The 27,813-nt window shown below is 40.2% G+C and overlaps 2 protein-coding genes across 6 annotated transcripts in view; both read right to left on the minus strand.

Moving 5' to 3' along the window:
• The window catches only part of kcnt1a (potassium sodium-activated channel subfamily T member 1a), a 39,594-nt gene extending 23,904 nt beyond the window's left edge, over positions 1-15,690 (minus strand). For 2 of the 5 annotated variants that reach the window (XM_087843800.1, XM_006796763.3), the window contains exons 1-6: positions 15,164-15,690; positions 12,903-13,073; positions 4,577-4,656; positions 2,575-2,722; positions 1,031-1,078; positions 374-422 (exon numbers count right to left, since the gene is read on the minus strand). In XM_087843800.1, the coding sequence (XP_087699926.1) occupies positions 374-422; positions 1,031-1,078; positions 2,575-2,722; positions 4,577-4,656; positions 12,903-13,073; positions 15,164-15,330 (663 nt within the window). In that variant the 5' untranslated portion in view covers positions 15,331-15,690. Of the gene's footprint in view, positions 1-29; positions 80-373; positions 423-1,030; positions 1,079-2,574; positions 2,723-4,576; positions 4,657-9,088; positions 9,221-12,902; positions 13,074-15,163 lie in introns of those variants that run through there. The other 3 variants (XM_087843799.1, XM_087843802.1, XM_087843801.1) reach the window with 3 other exon arrangements.
• A 6,812-nt stretch (positions 15,691-22,502) lies between these two features.
• On the minus strand, positions 22,503-26,600 carry psmd5 (proteasome 26S subunit, non-ATPase 5). Its single transcript, XM_006796765.3, has 10 exons — positions 26,366-26,600; positions 25,473-25,617; positions 25,276-25,389; positions 25,059-25,187; positions 24,743-24,852; positions 24,506-24,648; positions 24,176-24,367; positions 23,879-23,988; positions 23,645-23,785; positions 22,503-23,459 (listed from the first exon to the last, which is right to left on the minus strand). Exons 1-10 carry the CDS (start codon positions 26,536-26,538, stop codon positions 23,202-23,204), a joined length of 1,515 nt encoding a protein of 504 aa, XP_006796828.3. The 5' UTR covers positions 26,539-26,600; the 3' UTR covers positions 22,503-23,201.
• Positions 26,601-27,813: the final 1,213 nt, after the last annotated feature.

Raw genomic sequence — 27,813 nt, forward strand, 5'->3', positions numbered from 1 at the left:
AAAATCAGCCATCATTTTCAACTACACACCTGTAAAGTATCTTGAATCTTGCACGGTTGTGACGCTATGCTGTTGAAATCTGTCCACAGACAGACAGACAGACAGACAGAGAGACAGATATACAGAGAGACAGACAGACAGATAAAGACCTGCCCGAGTACTCAAAATGGCTTTGTGGTAGTTCCACTTACAGAAGATGTTTCCAGGACAATTTGTCACAATGACACACACATGCACGCACACAGACACTCACAAGGTACAAACTGTACCAGCTGTGCCAATGAGGCCGGCAAACACACACACAAGTTTATGCAACTCAGTGAAAGTCATTGAACGTTTTGCTTTATGTGCTCTTTCTTCTCTTGTGACTCACTTGAATGGCCCAGACAGGAAGCTTCCTATCCACCCAGAAGATCAACTCCCTGACAGAGAGAGCACACAACAGTGACAATTGTAAATGGTAAATGGTAAATGGCCTGTATTTGTATAGCGCCTTTACTAGTCCCGCCTAGGGACCCCAAAGCGCTTTACACACCCAGTCATCCACCCATTCACACACACATTCACACACTGGTGGAGGCAAGCTACAGTTGTAGCCACAGCTGCCCATCAGAAGCGAGGCTGCCATATCGCGCCATCGGCCCTTCTGGCCAACACCAGTAGGCGGTAGGTGAAGTGTCTTGCCCAAGGACACAACAACCGAGACTGTCCGAGCCGGGGCTCGAACCGGCAACCTTCCGGTTACAAGGCGAACTCCCAACTCTTGAGCCACGATGTACTACATTTAACAACAAATTCCCTCCAAATCAAAGAAAAATGGTACATGATTGGTGTCTATACCATCAGTGACAACGTGAGATAAACAGAAGACAAAGCTGGCAGGGATCTCTTTACATAAATGTTGATAAAAAGGGAACATCCGATAATGAAAACACCGATGGCCTGCCAGAATAACTAATAAGGTGAATGGAAGAAATGAGGTATCAGACCAAACAAAGAGCTGAAAGAAATCACACCTTTTGCTGCTTACCAGTTAATTTCTCTGTCCTGCACTGAACCATTCCACTGACAGTCGACACTGTGGAGTAGTGATGATAGTAAGGGAGGAAGGCAGCAAAATAGCAGGAAATGAAACACGAATTTCTGCAACTGAACTAGATCATAGATACGTCAGTTTATTAAAGCAAAGTATGAGTTCCTCAAATCTTCATACTGAATTAAAATAAAAGGCTAGATCTTTTCACAGTTTTTAAAAATTTTAAAAACTTAAATATGAAACATAATTTATTTATTAATGATCATTTGATTTGTGTAAGAATTAAAGCACACAAAAAGCCAATTAATCAAGTTAACCACCCAAAGGAACTGGCCAGCTCCTGACATGCTCATAGATAACTGTATGGAAAAGAGAAAAGGCTTCCTGTTCTGTCCTATAAGCAAATCTTTGCTTTATCTATTGGTTTTATAAGACATATCTTCAGTCATCAAAGTGGACCCTTTGTTATATTTCTCATATAACAAAATGTTTATCCATTCCACCACCTATCGTCCACTTATTCAATTTAAGGTGTGGGGCGGCCAAAGCTTATTTCAACTGTCGCAGGGTTCATGCAAAGAGACACAGACGCTTTTATACTCAAACCTACAGCCAATTTAGAATCACTGGAATTAGTATTAAACTGAAATGCCTGACGTTTGGACTGTGGGAGTAAGCCAAACTAATTCTGGGAGAAACCACGCAAGCACAAAGGGAACATGCAAAATCCACACAGAAAGGCCCCACACTGCTGGTGGAGTCAAGCCCAGGAGCTTCTTGTTCTGAGGTGACTATCTGTGGAATCGAACTCTGATTAGCAGTTACCCATGGTCACAACAGCAGGTAGATAAAGCACAGCAAAAAGTTGATGGGGCAGACACTGGAATGAGACATTACCTCTACAGATCACCACTGACTGGCCTAAAGTTATCTAGAGTCACTGAGAGGCGACTCTAGATGAACAGATGCAAACTGGGAGGTCTGCACTTGTTTGCATGTAGTAGCTCTAGAATTGGCAGTTTTACACATAATATTTATTCAATTCATAATAATTTGGTTTTTAAAAAATGAGAAAGGGACCACTTTCATGAGTAAATCATAGTATGTGATATTTAGGTCTTATGATGCGTACAATAGATACAGTATCCTATATATAGTATCGCACATGAGCATGCTGTGTCATCTAAAGGACACCAAAGGAGCCTGCTGTTGCTGTGATTATGCAGACTCCAGAGCTTCTAAATAGGTATTATGATCCCGACCTGTGGAACAGTCCTCCTACATATAATATGCAGAGCAACCTTAACCAGTAACCTTACATTCAGTACTTGCCATTTTATTTGCAGTTTAGCTTATTTTTCGCCTTTTTTGTTGCTTTCCTTTAAAGAATTAATCAACTGCAATGAATGAATCACGAATCTTAACATTATAATTGTTTTTTTCATTTTTTGAGAGTGTTGTGATAACATTGCGTTAGAAAGTGCTTGATAAAAATCCTCGACTTGACCTGAAAACCTTTGTCTTTATTTTAAACAAACCATTTGTTGTTGCCACTGGGAGCGTTTTGCTGTGCAGCGCTGTGGCTGGCGCCTGCGCTCTGAGCGGGGTTGTCTGTCATCACTCTGATGATGTACAGCAGACAGGTGAGCAGCTTCAGGGAAAAGTTGAACACACGAATCCTGAGGCCTGAAGGCAAAAGAAAATAAGATTTGTATAAATAAATCTTATTTGCAAATCAGATTTATTGTGACAGTGTGTACATAGGCTTTCCTGTGTTTAAGTTTAAACTGCATTTAACACAGTGTCATTTCTTCAGAGTAAATCTCTGACAGGTAAGGAAAAAACATCTGGGATTCTCCACAGGTGTTCCCATACAATGGTGGAAATAATCATTTGATCCCGGGCTGAATTTGTAAGTTTGTCCCTAATTTTTAAAATATTTTTATAATTTTTATAGTTTAATGGAGAGAGACAAAATGTCAACCAAAAATCCAGAAAAAACAAATTACATGAATTATATCATTGATTTGCATGTCAGCAAGTCTAACTTAATACTTGGGGGAGAAACTTTTGTTGGAAAGCACAGCGGCAATATGTTTCTTGTAGCTGGTCACCAGGTTTCACACATCTCAGGGGGGATTTTAGCCCACTCCTCTTTACAGAAACTCTCTAAATCCTTTAGGTTTCGTGGTTGCTGCTTGGCAACTCTAAGGTTCAGCTCCATCCACAGATTTTCTCCAGGACTGATATTTGGAGACTTGCTAAGCCACTCCATGACCTTAATTTGCTTCTTCTCACTCCTTTGTTGGCTCTGTGGTTTGTTTTAAGTCACTGTCATGCTGGAAGACCCATTAATGACCCATCTTCAGTGTTCTGGCTGAGAGAAGAGATTTTATGGTACACTGCCCAGTCCATTGCCCCATTAATCCGATGAAGGTGTCTATCATCGGATTGCCCCAAACGGCCCCAAATCACAATGTTTCCACCTCTGTGCTTGACTGTGGGGATTGTGTTCTTTGGATCATATTATTATTAAATATTTCATTCAAAATAAGACACACAACTACAACGTGGGAACCTAGGGAAACCGAGTTGACAATAAAAACCCTGAAAACCACGAATTCCACACCAGAGCCTCAACTCTCGTGGCCCGTCACCAAACCCAGGGGTTGGGACCGCTGATATAGATGTTCACTGGCAAACTTAAGATGGGCCTGTACATGTGCCCAATTGAGCAGGGGGACATTGCAGGTGCAGCAACATATCAATCTATATCAATTCCTTACAGTGTAGTAGTGTGTTACCAGCGGAGTTCTTGGTGACTGTGGCCCCAACTGCCTTAAGATCATTAACAAGCTCCACCCATGTGGTTTTGGGTGACCCACCACCTTTCTCGTGATCATCCTATGAGGCAAGATCTTGCATGTAGCTCCAGACTGAAGGCGACTGATGGTCATTTTATATTTCTTCCATTTCTGAATAATCACACCAACAGCTGTAGCCCATTCCAGCCTTGTGCAGGTCTACAATCTCATCCCTGATGTCCTTTGGCAGATCTTTGGTCTTGCCCATGGTGGCGGAGCGGTTGGAATGGATGAAACAGATTCTGTGGGCAGGTGTGCTTTATACACATAATGAGTTGAGATCAGGACCATCTCTAATTGCTTGGCTGATTTTTTGATTGATTGCAATTGACACACACGGCCAATCTGCAGGAATCAGAATAATTCTGGCTGGGTTGTAGTACTTATTTCACTCAGTGACATACAAATCAATTCACAATTCTTCATATGATGAGTCTTTTCTGGATTTTTAATTGATATTAAAATTAATATATAACTACCATGAAAATTTAAAACTGTTCTTTAGAAGTGAGCAGATGTACATATTCAATCATTATTTCCCCTTCTTTATACATCTGGGTCTTATTATGCACAGCTTTCTGGGTTTGCTTTTGTTGCGTTGCCCTTTAATGTGCCCTTTCAATTAAGCAGCACTCAGCGTAAGAACATGAGATGGTGGCCGGCACCATCCACTTACTTGATCTTTGGTTTTTGATGAAGAAAAGCTTCAGGCGCTCCTTGAAAGTGTTTTCGTTCACATAAAACTCTACCTGCACCCTAACAGGTAAGAGAGGGAGAGAGACAGTCACACAAGAATCAGCAGCATTAACAGAGATACGAAGATGTTTTTCAAAACGACGACCTTAATACAGCATGAATATTCATAATGCTGTTTTTGTAATTATCTGCCTGAGGAGAGTTATGTAATTATCTGTGTCTGATTTAGTTTCCAATTACATGACAGGACTCCTGTAGGCCACACAGTTTCAACTGAAGAAACCAAAGAGCAGCTGCTAGTGTGGAGCATCATTTTAGCCAGGAGTGAAGTTAAAAGAGACGAAGGTAAATATTTTTGCATATTTTTTGTATGCAAGATAACAACATTCATATTTTAAAAGGAGAAGAGAAGAGAAGAGAAGAGAAGAGAAGAGAAGAGAAGAGAAGAGAAGAGAAGAGAAGAGAAGAGAAGAGCCTAGTTTTTTTTTCTATTCCTCTGATATCATCATTAAAAAGGTCATATAGTAGATGGGAACAGTTTATGCAGATATCACTGTGTCAGTGACATCTATCAGTGGCATTGCTAGATTTTCATATCAGACCAAAGCATGTTTTATGATGAGAAATCCAACATCCAGAAATGGAATGAAAAGACGCGCTTGTGCATAAATGAATATTAGATTTGTTTTTGCACCATCCCACAGAAGGATTACACATGTTGTGCGAGACATTGTGCACACCCGTTTGTATTTGCTATTAAGAATGATATAATGAAGATGAAAATGTATATTCATCAGTGACTCCTTTACAAATTAACTGTGGTTATTGAGAAAATATCTTGAGTGTGAGGAGATTCATTTTTATTCTGGTATGCCTTAGTAACGTTTTCAGTTTCTCTCATCCTAATCCTGTTGCTGCTCATATTTATGCTAAATTAGAAATCACTGCATCTCCCCACACAGCTGCGTTTGTGCACCCTCAAAGCTGTCAAAGACTGATCCTCCTGCATCCCTGTGACAGCATCAGCCCATCCATCAGGTTTTGATGTGGAGGTCCAATCTAGTTTGAGTGCCTGTGACATTTTTTTCAAACTGTTGTGACTCCCAAAGAAAAACAACACGGGCACAATGAGAACATAAAAACTCCCAAAAAGAAGACACTTCAAATGTAAGACCCTGTTGCCAACAACTGACTGCCTGTGCTGTTGCTACTGTATCACTTGGCTTTATTACTCGTGCCAGCTGGTGAGATGCTTGAGTCAATATAGTACTGTGCAAAAGTTTTGAGTCTCCTATTTTCTTATATTTCTCTTTGAAGGAGGGAGACTTACAACTTCTTTAAGGTTGTCTTGAAGAAAGGTTCACCAGACTTTCTGAAGGTCTTTCAAAGTTTTTCTTGCTGTTTTTTCACTAATACTAATTTTAAGTCCAGTCCTTACACCTGACCTTTTTCACAGGATTGTTTTTATTATCATTATTATTATTATTATTATTATTATTATTATTATTATTATTATTATTATTATTATTGTTGTTGTTGTTGTTGTTGTTGTTGTTGTTGTTAAGCCACTTACTGTAACACTGACCTATGAATCATTCAAGCATTAAAAAGGAATCAAACTCTCTACTCTAGGAATCAAACACTTGGTATATATCTGAGGAAACAAGGTTTGAAGAAACTGGACAGTCAAGTCCAGGATAGCTGAGGATAAAATCAGAAGTGGCAGGTCTAATGAAGTACCTATAACAGATGAACAGTATTTTAAAGTCATGTCATTAAGAAATATGAAGGGTAAATCCAGCAAAGACCTGACAAAAGACCTGAGAGTTGCATCTAGCCCTTCCAATTATCCATCTTCCAATTATCCAATGAAACCTTATCAGAAATGGTCTCAGTACAAGGACGGCTGTCAAGAAGACATTCTTAAGGAAGCTGTTTGGCAATAGCTTCATTTTTCAGTAAAATCATACCACACATTGAAAACTAAAACGCACCAGGATCTGCTGAGAATTGGCCTCATCGGATCCTGGCCTCAACATTATTGAAGCAGTGTGGGATCATATTGACAGAGAAGGGAACAAAAGGTGGCCAATATCCATAAAAGAGCTTTGAATGTCCTCCAAGAAGCCTGGAGAACTATCTCTGAAGACTACATAAAGAAATGACAAGAAGGCTTGGCTAAGCGAGTTGAGGCTGTGCTGAAGTTAAAGATGGTCAAACCAAATATTGACTTCTGTTAGAATTCTACCATCTCTGTTTTATCTCATTTACCTTATTTCCACCTATGTTTGCACAACTCAATAAATCACTGCATCTGTTTCTCATTTTCCAAGTAAAGTATTGGGAAATGAAGAGTGACTCAAGACTTTTGCACAGTGCTGTATACCTCATCAAATTATGCTAAATCCAAACTAGCTGGGATTAGGAGAGATTCCTTGGGGAAAAGAATCTCTCTTGTAAGTAGCCTGTGGTCCCCTGGGGGCTGGATCTTAGCTGAGCTGACACGGGCTGAAAGATGGGAAGAACTGAGGACAGCACAAACTATTACAGGGCTAACACAGAAAGAAAGGCAACCACCACACACTCTCACGTCCACATATCCATCCAATTTAAAATCACAAATTAACTTAACAAGCATGTTTTTGAACTGAAAGAGAAAACCAGAACACCAGGGGAAACCCACACAGGTAAAGAAAACACATAGAAAGAACCAGTGAACCAGGAGGTTCAAAAACAAGCTTCTTGCTGTGTGGCAACATTTCTAACCACCAAATCCCCTCATTTTTACTTTCATTTTTTTTAAACAACCTATTTCACAATATCACAATAATCATTTCATCTGAAACTTTTTGAGGATAAACTACAACACCAGCAAACTCAAACTTTTCTGTTATAAGAAAAGACCAAAGGTTAAAATAAGAAATCATAAACATTTTGTAAGACAGAGCGAAACACAAAAAGAGAGAAAGTGCAAAAACTCCTTTGATAGCTATGAATGAAAGAGAATTTCAGTGCTGTCTTCACAGTACTGTTTTCTGATGGATGGGCATGGGAAGGTATGAAAAGGAAGGCATGAGAGAGATTAGCAGGATTTCAGAAAGGGTAAAAAACTGCAATGCTTCACTGATGCTCCATTAATCTCAAGTTTTGGCTTGTGGCTGAAAGGATCACAGTGGAAGGGAAAAGGCGGTGTGGGTTGTTGGATGCGGCACTAAAATGGCTGTTACAGTTCTGCACGACACTAAAACTAAATCACAGTGATGGAAACCCTTCAGTGAAAAAAAACGGAGAGAACCGCTCCGCGATGAGAACTAAAAACATCTGTAACATGTGGCCAGCAGCAGGACAGAGATGGGCTCTGGAGGCAGAAACACTTCAAATGAGAGGCTGTGCTGTCGTATATGAGAGTCCTACAGATTGATCTCTGTCTGTCTGTGTCTGTCTGTCTATCGCGTCCTTATACCCTCCCACGCATACATAGGCCTAATGGGTACAAGTAATGGCCCTTAATCAGCTCCTGTTGAGCACACAATTACGAACTGAAGAGGTCTGATATTAGTCATACTGCAGTGTCACGTCGGAGTTTCAGGCAACAAGACGCACACTTCTGTGACCAATTAGATCTTTTTAAACGCGTGCTTGTGGCTCAGCGAGTGTGAGTGCGTGTGTGTGATCATTGCCTCGCTTTAATTAAATCAATGTAGCTCGAGGGGTTCATCAATAACAGCATAGACCTGTTGCTTCCAATCCAAAAGGCCCATTCATCAATTGACAGAAAATATGTGGATTAATTTATATATATATATATATATATATATATATATATACATATATATATATAAAGTCCTCAAGCAAAAAGTCCCAAAAATCTCACAAACTTTCAGTTAATTTGTTTTTTCTTCTCATTTATGTGACACTAAGCTGACTTACCGCTAAAACAAATCAATAATTGGTACGACTGAAACTAAATGTACAAAGATTTAGTTCATGTGCGTCTCAGCACTCAACATTTGCGCGTTTTCGTGACTGAAGACCTTTCCGTTTTCGACTACTTTAAATAGTCACCTTGCAAATTCGCGAGTGGGGGCTTTCACACTTGAACAAAAGAAGTACAGGAGTAACTGAGAACATAATAATCCAACATAGCGACCTTAAGATACCGTTTTACTTTCTATAATATCAGAAGTGTCGATGCGTAAAGAAGAAATGACTTTCTGATCCTGGCCCCTATAAATAAATAAATAGGAAGTTTTTTTTGTTTGTTTATTTTTCCATCGCTTATCAAACTCCTGGTAATCTTCTAATAACTCATAATACGTAATAACTACAACTCTTCCCGCCTGAAAATAATAATTCACAGCAAAGAGAAGGAAAAAAAAGCCTTGGACAGCATTATTCCCCCGCCTCTTTACCGGCGCATCCACTTCCATTAACATTTGGACATCGTGCGCACTTCGGAGGGTAAACTGGTCTCCGCTCCGCGTGGCCCTACCTCTGCCCGGCGTCACCACTACCAAACGCGTCCGACCTCCAGGTTGGGATGAGGATCTCCGGATCCATCGTGCAGGACACCTGTAGCTGTGTCGTGCAACCAGTTTGAATTCCTACAGATGACCAACGTGCCTCACTGCAGCTCTAAAATACCAGCGCAGCACTGCCGGAGGATGAACTGATTTTAGCTTTAACTTATGAAACGACACGATAAAGATAAGAAGATAAAAATAAGAAATCATAGACGAAGCGTTTTTTTATATATATATTTTATTTTCAGATGCTTGTTGGAGTATTTTTAGAAATATATTCCCGCAGCCGCTCTTTCGTTTTTATTTTTTATTTTTTTCCCTTCTTTGCGCGGGCCTGTTGCCACAGCAACGTTGCTTTGACAGGAATAACCCTAACTGCTGCTGCTGCTGCAGCATGGTCCTCTCTAGCAGCACAAAGCTGTAAACATTCACTGTGCCATATCAGAGAGATTGTCAGATGAACTCGGATTTGTTTTAATTTGCTGTTGGCATCAGCAGCATGTCAGCAGGCTACCCTCAGCCTGTTGGAAGGAAGTTTTCATGTCTCGGAGCTCGTACAGTCACAATGAATGTGCCGCCTTACCGTCTGTTCTTCTGTCTGACCATGCTAAACACAAGTTGGTGATGACGCTCGCTTTGCTCTGCAGGATGTGGTGGATTGAGACAAAAACAGAAAGATGATGCACTTTTACAAAAAAAAAAAATGAACAGGCAGTGCAGATGAAAGGAAAATCAAGAGGACTGCTCTGGCTGTCACCCTCCCTTCAGTCTCCCACCTCTTTGTCTCCTCTAAATTTGCGATGTCTGAAGTACTAATTTATAGATGACCTTGCCCCCAGCAGTCAGTGCTTTTGAAAATAGGAGGAAAGGCCATCGCTCTTGAACCCCCTTTCGCCCACACCAGTACAGCCACTCAGTGTGGCTTCTGAGTTGCACGTGAACACCCTTATATCATAGCCTCTGCCTGTAAGACACATCATGGTGTTCAGGATCACAAAGTTTAGATAAAAATCAGGTAGGAGATAGTCAAGGCAGGGCAGTCAAACATAAGGCTCGGGGGCCAGAATTGATCTGGCAAAGACTCCAATCCAGCTCAGTGGAAGGCTTTGGAAAATCCAAAGGGGGGCATAGATTACGAACGTTTAACAGGATTTTCATGTTTTACAGCTTTTTCTATTAATAAATAACTTTATCATAGCCATTTATACTACTTCAAAAGTTACATAATAGATAAACAATTAATATCTACTTTAGATATTTTCTACTACAGACAAAACAAGCTTTAATATAACACAAGACAGTCTGGGCAATGGACCTTTTCTGTTGTTTTACACATTGATCATGTAGCAAACTGAGACATATTTTTCAAATTGGACTCAGTTGTGGTAAATTATGTTGCCACTACTGAGTGTTGATTCCTTCAGAAAGGAACCTTTGAGTGACGGATGATTCCCCGGACAGATGTGACCGGTGACATTTGGGGTTTCAAGAGACAGCTCTTGACTTGACCACTGGAACGCTAACCTGAAGCATCAGTCCCCTATAAACAACACTATCTCCTAAGGACAGAAGATACGCTCATTTGCAGGGACAGAACAGAAAAAAAGACGGGAAACCATTTAAATAGGAGCTGGAAAGGTTTGGAGCTTTCTCGAAGAGAAAACGAGGATAGCTGTGAGGACAGCTGGAGAAAAGGTCATCTTTGACTAAAAGCATTGGCAGAGCTTGTTGTTATTCCTCATCAAACAAAACAGATATGACAAATATTACAAACAGCTCTACAGTCTGAAATGCTTGCTGCTGCTGTTATCACTTCTAAATTTACATCTGATCATACCTCTCCAGCGGTCCATCTGGAGAACACGCGATTATGCACTGAATAAACATCCCGAGGACGTTTTAGCTTTTTAGCTGACTTACCCAAATTATGAACGTCAATTCACTTCAAAACTTTATGCTGTAACAGAAAAAAGAGTGCCTAATTCTTATTTTTTGAGTTTGTGCTTAAACTAATGAAGAAGAAGGTCTCTAAATTCCCTAAAGTAGAATGTTTTTTAATCTCAGGATGGAAACCAGTGAAGCAAATCTCAGAAAAACAGAAGCATCACGCACAGATGCTGCAGCTGAGTAGAGCGCTGAAGGCAGAAGATGAGGAAAGACAGAAAGACAGACGGAGAGATCTCATTTTCAATTCTGACAGTGAATTAGGTCGCAATGTTGTCGCAGAAAAGAAAAATGTGTTTCAAGTCAAACTTCTTCAATCTTCAAATACGTACACAGACACCTACTCCGCAGCTTCTCATGCACCTCCCTCTTATTCAGCACCACAGACAGCGCCCCAAATCCTGCTACGTTTCTGGCCTCTTTTAAACACAAACACCACTTAGACCGGAAAAAGAGAACACTTCAAACTGCGCTCTTATGTGCTAAAGTCTGGAGGGGGCAAACACTGGTAAACACTCCATGAACAAAGCCTTTTCAGCAACTACAAAGAGGTGAATCAAGTGGGATTAAAATCCAAATAACAGTATTTGTCAGGAATAATAAAAAAAAAAGAAGAGGTCTGGCAATCAGCATGCTTGATAAGTGAAAGCAACATGAGCAGACGACCAACAGAGCTGTGATGAGATTTAATTCAATTCAATTTACTGTTTTTTTTTCACCCTGTATATGTCTAGGGGCTGTTGCAAATAAAACACTAATAACTTACATAAAATTCAAACAGTTGGAGTCAAAAATTAACAACAACAGCAGCCACTTAAAATAAAACAGGGGCAATAATGGATGTGTGCTCTTTTTTAGATGTCGTCATTTTACACTACTCCACTTAATGCTATTTCATAACGTTTTATAGAGACTACTGACCAACATCGATTAATTTGACAATTTATTACCACAGTTATTAGTAATAGTAGATTCATCTTCACAAAATGGTGCAAAAAGAAACCAAGGTCTTATTTTCTTTATTATTAGTTTTACCCCCAAATAGTCCACATTAAAGAGGATTAAGCAGCATTTGTTTAAAGATTACAGCTGCTTGCTTTGGGATGCAAAACTAAGTAGGACAACTAACCGATTCTGACAAAAAAACATCCACCATTTAACTCAACTGTTACACTTGCTTGCTGAGAGAGTGCTAGTTGGTAAATAATGTTAACTAACTAACATTAATCATTCACTACAGTAAAGTAAAAATGAGATCAATAGCCAACCTAATTGGGCAAACAGCTGTTTGCTAAATGTAAAGAAATGGTGCAATGAAAGGATAAAAAGCCAACATGTTAGCTATAATACTTATAATACTTAAAGAAACAACTAAATGTTGAAATAACTCAAATTAGTAAACTACAAATAGCAAAACAGCTAATTATATATAACCAAAACCTAAGAGTTACAAATAAATGTTGCAACAGCTCAACTTAGATGAGTAAAAAGCCATAAACAGTTAACACAGGTAGCTCAGCTAAGGGTCAATGGTCAAAATAATTTGTTAAAAGTAATAGGCAAACAACAAAAGTGCTGAATTTAAGAGACAATTACCTGAAATACGAAGCTAAATTCAATGTTGAGAAATTGCTAAACTGGTCTATAGACAGCTGAAATATTAGGCTACCTATAACACCCATTATAAAGGTTATATGTCTATGAGCTGATGCGTCTGTCAGAATTGTACAAATTTTAAGTTTGACCGTTTCTTCTCAGCTTACTTCTTTCGGTTCCTGACCACCTCAAACACCACGTCTCAGCCAAGTTTGTGTGTTATAAGCAAAGCTTCCTGCCTACCTGTCATCATTCGGGAAGCTCTGGTCCCCAAGAAGAAGGTCTCTGAAGCGGAAACGGGGCGGCAGAGGAGGCACCTCGCTCTCTAGCTGCTCCATCTTGAGAGTAGAGATGTCTAAGATAACCCCAGTACTGCGGCTGCTGTTTTTGGTCTGGAGTGGGGCTGGGGATGAGCTGGGGGGAGGGACAGGAGAAAAGTAAAGAAACAGAAGGCACAGGAAGTTGTGCAAAAGTGAAGGAAGCCACTTGAGCCAATGTTGAAAGGAAACAAGAAGCACAAGGAGAAGGAAAGGAGGCAAGGAAGGTAAACATGGGATGGAAAAGTGCAGTTGACGGGGCCCGGGTATGGGGTTACAGAAAATCAGACCAAAAAGGATAATGCCCCTAATGAATACTTTATATTGTACTGTAAAGTTTATATTTTTGTATTTTTAGTAAAGATAATCCCAAACAATAACCTTTGCAGCTAAAATATTTGTGTAATGAAGAACCAGCCAACATATGTTCACCTAAAGCACCATGCATTGTGGCTTCTTCACTATCCTGGGACAGATGCAGGGACAGGCTAAAATGCTGCTGCTGTGTGATGATTCAGGCTTAAAAGCAGAAATTAGCATGCATTCAAGGTTATGTCGCTCCTGTGCTGCTTACAGACCATAGAAGACAGACCTGAGTACTTTCCACAGCTTTATTAATAGGATTTAACTTTGTTAACAGAAGCGTAACGTTTGTTTCTTTAGATTAACAGAGTATACACATGCTTGCATGAAATGGAAAAAAATACCTTTTCTTTTTAGACAAGGATCGAAATGCCTTCTTTCAATTCAGGGCATGTTCATGTAGTGGTTTGTTTTTTACATTGTTGCACTCTTACTTCACTTTTCCAAAATATCCAAGAGTATTTTGTCCACCACCGGGTTCAACATATGGCTCAGCTTCAAGCACACATCATTCATATTATGAATGATGATTATGAATCATTATAGATTCATAACTTGGATTAAAGTTTATCTCAACCAGTGGGAAAGAAAGTAAAAAATCTTCGACTGCTGTGTTTTTCTGAATGGCCGCAGATGCTGAGACACATCTCTCTAATGTGCAGCCCGAAAGCCTGAGTAACATGCAAAGGTTAAATACAGCATAGTGGGATTTTACCTTTACTGCTGGAGAAGATGATGTGGGAAGATGAACTGATTCTGTCGCTTGAAAAAATGAGATGAATTAGAAACTCCAGAGTGAAGTGAGCGGCGTTATTTATGCCTTAATATTTTTAACTGTGTGGCTGTCGCAGCATGGATGGATGCTTTTGTGAGATTACACTCTTGCTTTTAATATTTGTCAAATGATCAGCGCCGGTCAAGACATCACCTCCATAATTAAAATATTGTATCCTTTGATAAAATATGACTCATTGCAGGGTGGTTATTAATGCAAGTGAACGTGGTTTGGTGTGAAGACAAATAACGTTTTCAGGCTCTTAGAATTGCACAAAACAGAATCTCCATCACTGTGTCTGTCAGCTTTGATCCTCCATTAACCTTGTCAAACTTAATGCATGATTGATGAAGGGGATGTTCTGATTTTGATACTGTGATTTTGTTTAACTCATCCATCTAAGCAAATACAACCCAGGAGTAAAGTTCACCATTCAGCTCTCATAAGATAAGTGAAGACATGAAAAATGTGTTATTACATTCAAATAGTTCAGCACGTATGGATGCGTGTGATATATATATTGTATGGTTTCAGTATCCATTTTTTAAGAGAAGATGGTTTTTGTTTTGGCCAAAAATCATCCCAAATGTTCTTAAGAAAGCATGTGCGTGCACGGGTCAAACCAGGCATCACCAGCCCTGGTAATGGATTCATATGAGCAGCAGATAATCTGTCATCTATAGGCCAACACTGAAAGCTGAGACAGCACACCGGTGAACAGCTGGACACAAAACAGGTGATGACGGATGAGCAGATTGTGTATGGATGAGAAAAACAATGCAACACGTCACATCAGTCACATTATTCAACAGGTATTTGGCAATTTTCCTGATATTTTTTTTAGAATCAAATCCCAAACTAACCCGCAAGTGAATGTACTTTAAAAAAAATATATAAAAATAAAATATATATATATATATATATATATATATATATATATATATATATATATATAAGAATACAGGATCTAACTTCATCCTCGTCAATCACATAATGGATGAAGTTCGCCGGTTGAGGCTACTTGTTGGAGTCTCTGTTGTTTGTCTTACCGTGGCTTGTGGTCGTTCACGCTCCCGTCATCGTTCACAAATGACTGATTCACGTAACATTCACTGCACATTTTGGCCGGAGATCCGGCGCTGCCGTCGGACTGGAGTGCTGCGGTGGTCGGCGTTGAGTCTCCCTTGGCGAAGTCGTCTTCCTGGATTAATTGCATCGGAGGGTGATCTGCCAAAAAGGAGTGTACTCCTGGAGATAAAACACGCGCTCCTTTAAAAGTGATTTTGACAGTGCGCGCGCTCGCGCGCCCCTCTCACCTATCCAGGTGCATTTCGAAGGTGAGTTTGTGTCAGCCTACGCACAGACAGAGGCTGCCAGCGATGTGACAACCGCCCGATGAACTCTTCAAACGGACACGCTGAGAGGCGCGAGTGAAATCATTTGGCTGTCAGCGTGTGGAGTGGGAAACACTGTGGGACGCAGAGAGGACAGGTCTGCAGCAGCAGCGAACATCACAGCTCTGCTTATTGAGGTGCGGGTACACCTCATGACATAACTGTCGAATTATCACCCAACTCTTGATGATGAGGGAGACAGAGACGGAGAGAGAGCGAGAGAGATTAGCACCATCTGTTGGAGGCTCCGGGTCTCCTCAGAGACTTCAACAGAGCTCAAGTTGAAACGGGAACATTAACATTTAGGCAAGGACACAAGAGATCAGCGCATTTCAGCCTTCAACATAAGCATGACCACGGAGTCTAAACAACGCTTGGACTTTTTATTTATTTATTTATTTATTTATTTTAAAAAGCTTATATTGTGCTGTACTGCTGTTTTTATTGGATGCTTGCCATTTTAAGCAATTGTGGCACAATCAAGCAAAATACTATTTAACGGGGAAATGCATTCAGAGTGCAGAAGAAAAAGTGTCAGCAAAATCCACTTCAAGCATCACAAGTAAACATCTGCAGGGAAAATAGCCCAGCTGTGCTTGATATATAGATATTTTATGAGGGTTGTGAGACAATGAATATGTTAATTAATCAATCAATCTAATCTAATCCGCATTGAAACAAATGCACACAAAATCAGTGAAAGCCATTATATTCCTTTCAGTGTTGACCATGTTGACTGTTGTTGACCACAGTAGGAGGAAGCTAATGCATATTATATCCTACCTCTGTTTAGCTCATCTTCTATATCTGCTCTGATTATACCATACAAAATGTACATAGATGCTATGAATAAATATGTAATACATGTTCCTTTGTTTTATATATATATATATATATATATATATCTGTACATGTGTTAATGCTAAACAAGACTTTGTTCATGAAATAAGAGAAATGTGGAAACAATGTGCTTTAGTGCATAGTGTCTCTTACTGCCCGACATGGTTCACGCCTACTGGCTAAAGAAGCTGACTGCACTCCACGAGCGTCTGGCAGCACAAATGAACCAGATGCTAGTTAACGAGGGACACCCGGAATGGCTAACCGAAGGTCGGACGGTCCTGATCCCCAAGGACCCCAAGAAGGGACCAGTCCCCTCCAACTACCGACCAATAACCTGCCTCAGTACTACATGGAAGCTCCTGTCAGGCATTATATCGGCTAAGATGAACAGGCACATGGGTCAATACATGAGCGGGACACAGAAAGGAATTGGCAAGAATACCAGAGGCGCAAAACACCAGCTACTGGTAGACAGAACAGTCAGCCGAGACTGCAAGACCAGACTGACCAACCTGTGCACTGCCTGGGTTGATTACAAGAAGGCCTATGACTCAATGCCCCACAGCTGGATACTGGAATGCCTAGAATTGTACAAGATCAATGAGACCCTAAGAGCCTTCATCAGGAACTCAATGGGGATGTGGCATACAACACTAGAGGCCAACTCCAAGCCCATAGCACAAGTCACCATCAAGTGCGGGATCTACCAAGGAGATGCTCTGTCCCCACTGCTGTTCTGCATAGGCCTGAACCCCCTCAGTGAGATCATTAACAAGACTGGCTACGGATACCGACTACGGAACGGAGCAGTTGTCAGCCACCTCCTGTACATGGATGACATCAAGCTGTATGCCAAGAGTGAACGAGACATTGATTCACTGATCCACACTACCAGGCTATACAGCAATGACATTGGAATGTCGTTCGGGCTGGAGAAGTGTAGTCGGATGGTAACAAAGAGAGGGAAGGTAGTCAGAACTGAGGGGATTGAACTACCAGAAGGCAACATTGCAGACATAGAGGACAGTTACAAGTACCTGGGGATCCTGCAGGCGAATGGGAACCATGAAGAGGCCGCTAGGAAAGCTGCAACCACCAAGTACCTGCAGAGGGTCAGGCAAGTCCTGAGGAGTCAGCTGAACGGTAAGAACAAGATCCGGGCCACCAACACGTACGCCCTGCCCGTGATCAGGTACCCTGCTGGGGTAATAGGCTGGCCAAAGGAGGAGATAGAAGCCACTGACATAAAGACAAGAAAGCTCCTTACCATGCATGGAGGGTTTCACCCCAAGTCTGCACCCTGAGGCTGTACGCTAAGCGGAAGGAAGGGGGTCGGGGACTGGTGAGTGTCAGCACCACAATCCAGGATGAGACAACGAACATCCAAGAATACATCACGAAGATGGCCCCAACTGACAGTGTGCTCAGTGAATACCTCAGGCAGCAGAAACCCAAGAAAGAGGAGGGAGACGAGGAACCATCATGGAAGGACAGGCCCCTGCACGGTATGTACCACCGGCAGATAGAGGAGGTGGCTGATATCCAGAAATCCTACCAGTGGCTGGACAAAGCTGGACTGAAAGATAGCACAGAGGCACTAATCATGGCAGCACAAGAACAAGCTCTGAGTACAAGATCCATAGAGGCTGGGGTCTATCACACCAGGCAAGACCCCAGGTGCAGGCTGTGTAAAGATGCCCCAGAGACAATCCAGCACATAACAGCAGGGTGCAAGATGCTAGCAGGCAAGGCGTACATGGAACACCATAACCAAGTGGCCGGCATAGTGTATAGGAACATCTGTGCCGAGTATAACCTGGAAGTCCCGAGGTCAAAATGGGAATTTCCCCCAAGGGTGGTGGAGAATGACCGAGCTAAGATCCTGTGGGACTTCCAGATACAGACGGACAAAATGGTGGTGGCTAACCAACCGGATAGTGGTGGTAGACAAACAGAAGAAGACGGCCGTAGTGATCGATGTAGCGGTTCCGAATGACAGCAATATCAGGAAGAAGGAACACGAGAAGCTGGAGAAATACCAAGGGCTCAGAGAAGAGCTCGAGAGGATGTGGAGGGTGAAGGTAACGGTGGTCCCCGTGGTAATCGGAGCACTAGGTGCGGTGACTCCCAAGCTAGGCGAGTGGCTCCAGCAGATCCCGGGAATAACATCGGAGATCTCTGTCCAGAAGAGCGCAGTCCTGGGAACAGCTAAGATACTGCGCAGGACCCTCAAGCTCCCAGGCCTCTGGTAGAGGACCCGAGCTTGAAGGATAAACCGCCCGCAGGGGCGTGCTGGGTGTTTTTTATACACACATATATTGTTAGATTGATGATTATATAACTACACCTGTCCAAAGGTACTGCTTTATAATATGTCATGAAATACAATTATCCATTTAATTATCCATTTTAATGTACAGTACAACCACATACATATTTAACACCCTACCTCATCCATATAGTGTATTGTCTGCATGAACCCAGCCATACCACTTCATATACAGAATGCATTGCCATGATAAATTCAATAATTTTAACTTTCCTGCAATACACTGGTGATGGGTTTGTGTCTCTTACTGCTCTGTTATTCCAAGCGAGATGATCACATGACAAATTATAATAACAAATTCATAAATGGAAAAAGACATATTTAAGAGTATTTATTTGCCCCCTTCCACAAGGAAAGACCCCTCAGGTCATAGTATAAAAATGCATACACAGACACAGTTACATGATATGCATCTATAGACTAATGATGGTGACTGGACGATGCCCACTCAAATGAGCTCTCTCCTTTGTGCCTGCTGTCAGTTTTCTCTCAGGTGTAATGAGCTGAAGCAGAAAATCACCCTCCATGCAGAGGAAACCCCGCCATCTTCTCCATCGCACAGCAGGGGAAAGATGAGAGCCCAGCAGCTTGGCAGGTATTAATGTGCAGCTTTTCAGATAAGACGTTATGCTTAAGCTTTATGTTTTAGCAATCATTGATACACATGATTAGTCTGGTCAAAATGCACGAAGACTCCGAATATGAAATCTTCAGACTAGCTGAGTCCAAAAAATGTTTTGAGATGTCTTTCAGTCCCTGTGTTATAATTTTATCCTTCAGGAGAAGGTCACTAATGATGAACACTAAACGATATGTGGGAAAAGAGAAAAAAAAAGCATAGCTGAATGATTTCAACAACACATCCAGAAGCGCCAGAAGAAATAATAAAAATAAATAAATCAAATGTACAGAGAAAAGATTGACTGACTGGATGTTTTTTATTATTTATTTCTTTGTTTATCTGATGACGCAAGCTGGAGCAAGTATGTACAAGACGTGGGTGAGGTGATATGATTCACTGGGACGGCAGTGACACGAGGTTGTTGAAGAGTTTGAAGCCGTTTGGGATTGAGTCAGTCGTTCTCACTCCCGGGAAACATTTCTAATGCTGTAGATAAAGAGTGCATATGTGAGATTAAGGGATTCCACCGGGAGAGATGTGTAAAGGTTTGATATCGAAAATACCACCAAGTGCTTGCTCACAGGGAATCGTTGGGTTTCTCTCTCGTATATTACCAGGTGTAAGTGTTGTTGTGAACTGGCACTTTATAAATATAACTGAAGTCAGATTAATTGATGTGGATTCATTTTACATTTATGCCAGGCAGTAAAGTCCAGCAAAATGTTTGTAGGCTTTTGCTTGTCAGCTTGTTTTTTAAATACTGATCACAGATTCTAGATCAGAATGAAAGAAGATGGTCTTTGAAGATCTTCGAGGGCTTTTGAGTGTGTTCAATCCTTGAAAAGAAAGTATGCAATGTGTATGGAGGTTCTTCACAAAGCACATTAAACACAACATTTGTGCTTCAACCAAAAACGTTTTGCATATGACTGCAGTAACATCGTGCTAAAGCCGGGCTGATCTGTACAAATAATTACTGGATTGCAATATAGTCTTATTCCCCTCTTTCATTATCTCAGGTAAATCCAGCAGCTATGTATTTAGTATAGTGAAATTAAGTGTTAAGTGTTTGTTATGTAGGTTGAAAAAACTCCTAATACTTTCTTATACTTGGATTTTGTACTCTGACCTAATGTCAGCAAGCAAACATGTTCAAAATAAGATTGTGAGAATAGAAAAAAAGACAATAATATTTAAAAAAAACAGACATCTTATCTTGATTTGCTGTAATTTGTGTGTGTTGTTGGAGGAAAATATTAAGCACAACAGTGATTTTTTAGCAGGATTATAGATGTCACAAGTTTCACAGTCCAACTGTGGGAAAGATAAAGACGCTCTGCCATCCAGACAAAAATTTGATAAACTACAATATTATATTGTAAAGTATAAATTTAAAAAAACATCTTTAAGTGGTTGCTGGTAGCTTGTGAAAACTCATAAATTCTTCTGCTAAACAATCTTGGTGCAGTTTAGAAGCACTTCGTGTGTTCCCGAGTCACGGCATTGAGTTGAAAAGTGATTTTTGTAGAACATCATGTCATTAAAGTGAAGTTAACCTTTGCACATTTGGATAAAAAAAAATCTCCTCACTTTAGATGTTCTTGTTAAATGTGGTAAAATCAGATTAACTCTTGAGTCATGGCCATAAACCCTAAAACAAACAAACAAACACAAAAATAACAGCAGCTTCTAATATTTAAATTATAATTTACTTTTTCCTACAGCCTGAGTGAAAATTTGTGCAAGATGCAGTGCTAATCCCTCTCAGGTTTCCCAGTGAATTTCCCAACTAGAAGCAAGGCCACGGCTATGTTGAGCTTTGACTTCAAAAAACAAATCTGTTCTTTCCTCTTTAAGTGTGTGTGAAAAATTTGGAAGTATTTCAAATATACTGCATTTAAGAAAATGGGACAAACACACAAGCTTCAGCCACAGTCACCGAGAACACATAACTATGTTCCAGCTGTAGATGCTACAGCTACAGAGCTGTTTACTTCACGTTCTGCCAGCTCTGCATTTACACAGTTGTAGTGACGTGACACACCGATAAGGATGAAAACGACCAGTGTCTGTAACATCTATCATTAGTACAAACTGCACTGGTTTTATCTTCCGTGTCTAAAAGCTTACATAAGGTGTGATACTATCTTCAGTGAGAAGTTGGACCTTTCCCCTGTGCCATCGCGGTCTCCATCTGGTGTGTGGAGCTGCTGTACTGCCCTGAGCTCGAACTCTCCACTTCACAGAGTTCAAATTCTAAAGGAAACCTAAAACAGTAACACGACTGTTGCATTTGGGTTTAATTTTTCTATGTTAAAATCTCTGTGCTTTCCAATTTATTGGGTTTTTAGTTTGTTTAAAATTTAAATTGATGGGTTATTGGCAGAGAGATGCACTATGTCATTTGGATACTGCATACAACATAAAACCAGGACTTGTTTACTACTTTATTTGTACCTTAACTTACTGGTTACTTTTCAGTTTACCTTTTTTGTTTTAATTTAAATAGTGAGAGTCTAAAGAAGAAAGCAATATAAGACACTTATAGGTTAATGATTTAGACATGTAAGTGGACACAGTATTCAGTGAAAGCAGTACTTAAAACCTATTTGCTTATTTGTGATTTAACGTGATGGTTTTTAAAACACATTTAACAATATGTTTTCATGTTAAAATATATTTGTAGCTACTGCATAGCCCAGGTTGGACTGAAGGTAATCTTCTAAAATTGCCACGATTTTCATTCAAACGGCCATCTGATGTTATAAATTTCACAGAGAAACAAAAGCAAAGATTGAAAACGGTACAAAAAAATTAAAATAGCTGAAATGCTGCCCTCTGGTGGAGATGATTAAAACGTTTCCAGCTTCTGTCCTTGCACTGAATATATACTTAGAATACTTACTAAGTATTATCAATTTTTAATTATTATTATTGTGGTTAAAATGTGGTTAAATGGCGTTAAATAATTTCCCATGAAAGTTCCCTCCATTTTTATTCATTTATTTTTTACACTGACAGGCGCAGAAGAAATGCTACGGAGAAAAAAAAACCTCTACCTCTCAGTCTCACCCATGTTATATTAGTTGGTTCCAGAGCTTTTACTTAGGTTCCCATTATGTGCTAAATGAGCAGCAGAACAACAAAGTTAATCAAGGACCGACCATAACATGGGTATTAAGGCAACAATTATAGTATTTAAAAAATTACTAAGCCCCCAATACTATTATACAGTATGTAATAATGGAATAAAATATGTTCATTAGGGGGATTAAAGTTTATGAAAAGTAAAGAAATACACAGGTTGTGAGACAAACTTCTTTAATTACAAAAAAACTAAAAAATGGAAAGGTTTTTTTCCTTTTAAATTGTTTGGATCTAAATAAACTGATGTGGGATTGTATAAGTGTGTGGATGTTTTGTTTTTTTTAATTATTACTTAAGTATTGGTAAAGACGCTTAAACTAAACACCTTAACATAACACGGTATGTGGGGACTTTACAGATAAGATGTGGGTATGCTAGTATAGTACTCATTCATTCATTAGGTTCATCTTGTTTGACCTCTACTGTGCGCAGATGCTTCATGGGAAAATATAGACTGAATTCAAGCTATAAGATAAGATACTCAAGAATTTGGTGATGTCATTGTCAAAAAAACCTGATAATTATTGAATGTAGTGCAGCTGCAACCTAGCCGTGCAAGTACTGAAGATAAATTATTTGTTTCTAAAAACTTTTAATCATCCTTTACATGGTAATCTTTTATCCAGATGCTGTAGGGTTTGCAGAGTATGTTATATTAATCCACAGGCAGATCACTCAGCCACTTATCCATTACTTAAGCATCAACTAGAAGCCCATGAAGTGCATTTGAATTGGTTTATTGTTAATTTGACTCAGTCCGCTCCCTCGGTGCTGACTGCGGCCACAGCTGAAACATAGTAAGGTCCTTCTCTGAGGTAAGTTTTCACGCGGATGTAGTGCTGACTGCCCAGGATCTCAGCTGCTGTTGATGAACCTGCAAGTGCCCCAATCAGTTCAAACTTGGCATCTTTGGCCTCCTTCGTCTGGCCCGTTGAACGATCCAAAATGAACTCCATGAATCCAGGAGTGTTAATCATCAGCTTCTGGGCCCATGGCTGAGTGGCAATGGCCTGGCAGACACATATGCACAGATATCCAGTGATATTATATAAGACAAATATTATTAGAGCAATATACGCTTGTGCCCCCCTCCAAATATCACTATCAGATAGAGACCTTTATTTCTACAGGTAACCAGGTGGTCAGAGCCACAAAGAGGAAATATTAGAAGGTGAAAAACAAAAACAGTGCTTACAGTGAATATCCGCAGTGCTCCACAGTGCAGCTCTGGAAAGGGCTGAGTGCTGATGTTGCGAATCATGTCCATGGGCTGGCTGGACAAAAGGTGGAACCATGACTCTGTCAGGGCCAAAAGGTCTTCTGTCTGCTGCTCTGGCTGCGATGCATAAATTGACCAACTTGCACTTTTGTATCGTTGTTAAGAAATATTTTATTAAAAATGATTTTTCTTTACATGTCAGAAAAATACCTGCAGGGAGAGAAGTTGTGATATCGCGTCCAAGCTTCGAACTCTGAGCTCTGTAGGTCCAGAACTGGCAAGCTGGCTCGTTTTTGACAACACGGCCTTGAACCTTTCTCCTGAACAAAAAGAAAACAGTCAAACCATAAGAATGGTCAAAAAATACAAGACAGTCTTGTTAGACCAAGACCTTTCAAAGTCATGTCAGAAAAAAGAGAATAACTTTTAAACTAAAATTTTTTTTCCTTTTATAAGAAAATGTTATGTAGAAAATTTCTTTCATAAAGCCAAGGATACCGAGCTAACCTGTTTTCTGCAGGACCTGCTTCCCCTCCACATTAGATCCCAGTAATCCCAAAGTGTCCAGAGCCACGCCGATCATCACAGGGTCCGGATCAAGCACCATCTCAAACACTTTGTTCTGAAAAGCTGGATAGGTTTCACAAACCTGCTGTGGACTGTCCATGATGGCCAAGTTCCCAAAGAATTTCACCAAACCTGCAGCAGTAATACTCACATCATGAAGTGCAGAATAATGCTGAACTGCATGGATAAGACTGTAAAAGGCATTACATCATATTGTTGTGTATTAGACAGATAAATATATATTTGGGTGGGGATGATACAGACACTCACCTGGAAGGTAGAGGGAAGAGAAGGGGTCAGTCTCGGCTCCTCTGATCATGTTTGAGATCTTATCCATGATACCTTGCTGGGCCAAATACTGCCGACCATGCTGACTGTGTGCAAGAGTTGTAACCATCTCTACAGCTGTGACCCTGGTAAAAAAGTAAAAAAACAAATTAACAGCATAAACAAAGACGAAACACATATGAAAGAAGGAGAAAAGCAGTCAAACTTAGTTTGTTCTACCTGACCAATACGTCGTCTCCTGTTAATTCGCTGAGCAGCTGAGAAATGAGGCCGCTGTTGGCACAGTAACCGAGAGAAATGGGAGAAACAGATGAGATCTCCACCACCAGCTGGAAGCAGAAAGGACAAAAAACTTTATAAGATCATTTATATGAAAGTGTCGAACTCTGTACATGACATGTATACAATATATAAAATGACCTAAGTCAGTATGTGTAAGTAATGTCATACTGTCGACCGATTCCAACTAAGTAAATCGAATTTAAAATCATTACAAGGGTTGCTGAAACTATGTTATAACCCAGTTTGAACATACCTCATATATTCTGTATCTAATAATGTCACTTGTGGCCATCACATCCTTCATGACTTGCAGCAGGTCAGTCTGGAATAATTTGTCTAATCCAGGCTTGGAATGACTGAGCTTAGACAAGGACTGAATCGCCTGAGATAAAACAAAAGAGAAACAGATACTCCAGGCACTGACACTTTATAAAACGTGAGGAGTGTAATTATAATGCTTTATTCATCACCTGCTTTGCCACAGCCATCTTCTCCTCTCCGATGCAGCGGATCGCTGCTCGGAGGACGTCGTGGTTGTTGAGGATTTCAGTAACAGCATCAGGGTCCTCCACCACTCTCCCAATCTGACACAAGAAGGTGGGATTAACTAATATTTTCAGTGTTTTACAAGATACTTTCTGTGCGTGTATGTGTGCGAGCAGCCTACCTGTGCCAAGGCCAGTATCTTAACAGTGTCATTTGGGTGAGTCAACCCCCCCTGCAGCTCCGCTCTGTAGTTCTGGACCACATGCACAGGGCTCATGGCCATTAAGATGCGTTCAAGGATGTCTACGCATAGCTCCACCTGCGTCCTGTGAGTATTTATTTATTTAACAATCAATATAGCTTATTATTTTTTATTTTAACTACGGTTATTCTGTACAGTGTTAGAAAATACCATTCACAGCTGTCAGTGTGGAAATATTTGATGTACCAAAGCACCTTTAAGGCCAAATTCAGTTAACATTGAAGCTTAGGAAACCAGTAACAAGTCATTTAAAGAAAAGCATAAACCCTTGTATAGCGTAGAATAGTTCTTGTTATTACAGGTTAAAAATTACAACATTAAAAATGTCTTCTAAAAACTAGATGGGACCGGGAATTGCGGTTATACATAACAGTAATAAAATCAATCTAAAAACAGTGCTTGGATTAACTCGTTCAGCTGCATGTTTACAACTCCAAAAAAACTTGGCTTAAACAACACATGTAGTTTAAATGCGAACTTTGAGCACGTTTGTAATCACAGTTCACCAAAAACCGTAGCAATTTCATTGTCCAAAAAGGGCACAGTGGTTAAAAACATGGTCTAAACATGAAGGTTGGTGTTTTAAACGTCAAACAGTGTCCTGCTGGGGCTGTTATTAGTAACACTGTAACCAGTTAGCTTGCTAACAATTAGCTCAGTTTCAAGCAGCTCTTTTAGGCTAACTAATAAACCCTTCTCGTACGTTAACCTAGTGTCAATATAGCTAACTGTTAGCAATACATATATTATACCCACTGACTGACTCAGCAGTTATTCGCCAACGTTTAGCTGATGCACAGAGCCAAACCCACCTGTCACTGGAGTTGAGCAGAGAGAAAATGACATCTAAACGCTGTCCTCTAACCGAGTCCTTCAAGGCACTGACAGGGATCGCTAACAGAGCAGTTTTTAAACTCTGAAGTTCTTCAACTGGGTCTTCAACTCCAGCGATTTCCTCCAGTAAGCTGTCAATGGAAGCAGCCATATCTTCCAGTGTTTGGGGAGACTTCAGCCAAACGTATCCGCCAAAATGATTTCTTCTTCATCCGGTTCCGGATACGGTGGCTATCTAACATTATGGCACATTACCGCCACCTGCTGGATTGAGAAGGATGCTCCACTTATTTTGGATCCCCAGAGTGCTTGCTTTCTTTTTCTTTTTTTTTCTTTTTCTTTTTTAAAAATTCTTTTTATTTCTTGCCAAATTCTTGCCAATAACCAAATTATCTAATAGTTATATATGTTTACTTGTTGTATGCCAGTATGGTTTGGTACTTTTACACTATTCAAGGGTAATTTCAACATTTTTGACCAATGTTATATAATTTTTTTAATCAAAAATTTCCCCCCATCATTCATTGAGCCATGAACATCCTACTAGTTCAAAGAATGAGAAGTCACTTTCACAGTCTGTCGAAAACTGCTCTGCTGACACACAGTTCATAGCAGTTCAAAGACTTAAATGTGCTCCCTGCACCTTGGCCAAGTTCCACTGTGTTTGACTGTCTTTCCACATCAGGTACAAACTCTGACAATAAAGACTTTATATTTGACCGATCATAGGGACACAGCAGTGGCGTACATGTTGGTCGGTCCTCAGGTTTAATCTGGCTCAACAGCCTTCATTTCTGCTTTACGTGATCCCTGCCCTATCACCTCCTCCCTCTCCATGTGTCCCCCTTAATTTAAACAACTTGCAAAGTGTAACTTCAATAATAAAACTGCGCTGTATTATAACTTTCAGGTTGACACCAACAATTGACATTATTACTGGTAATGGAAAGATCATGCATCTAATAGTGTTGGGTTTTCTTTTTCTTTCTTTCTTTTTGGGGTGGGGGGGTGGGTGGGTGGGTGGGTGCATTTCTTTTTGTTTTTATTGTTGTTTTTCTAAAGCATTTTATTTATTTATTTTAAAAATATTTTTAGTACTATTCCGTTGTCCATAGTCATCTATAGAACCTTCCGAGTTTAAAACAATACTTAGGTTTATGACAATATACATTTATTTGTTATGGTTAATTTGTTGCTAAAACCTCATATGCCTGTAGACCCTAAACTCCTAACTAGTAAAGTATGCAAAGCATATTTCTTCTTCTACACTGACAAAAGCAAACAATTAGAGGAGCAGCCAGTGTCTCCATATCAGATTCAGAGTCTGTAATGTGAGTCTGTAATTGTAATCATGGCACAATATGAGCATTTAGGATCCACAACTAGTGCTGAGTATGTACTAGTGAAAAGGGGCTAGAAATGGCAG

Source organism: Neolamprologus brichardi, chromosome 7, assembly GCF_056152115.1.
Source record: "Neolamprologus brichardi isolate AB-2024 chromosome 7, ASM5615211v1, whole genome shotgun sequence".
Lineage (NCBI taxonomy): Eukaryota > Metazoa > Chordata > Actinopteri > Cichliformes > Cichlidae > Neolamprologus > Neolamprologus brichardi.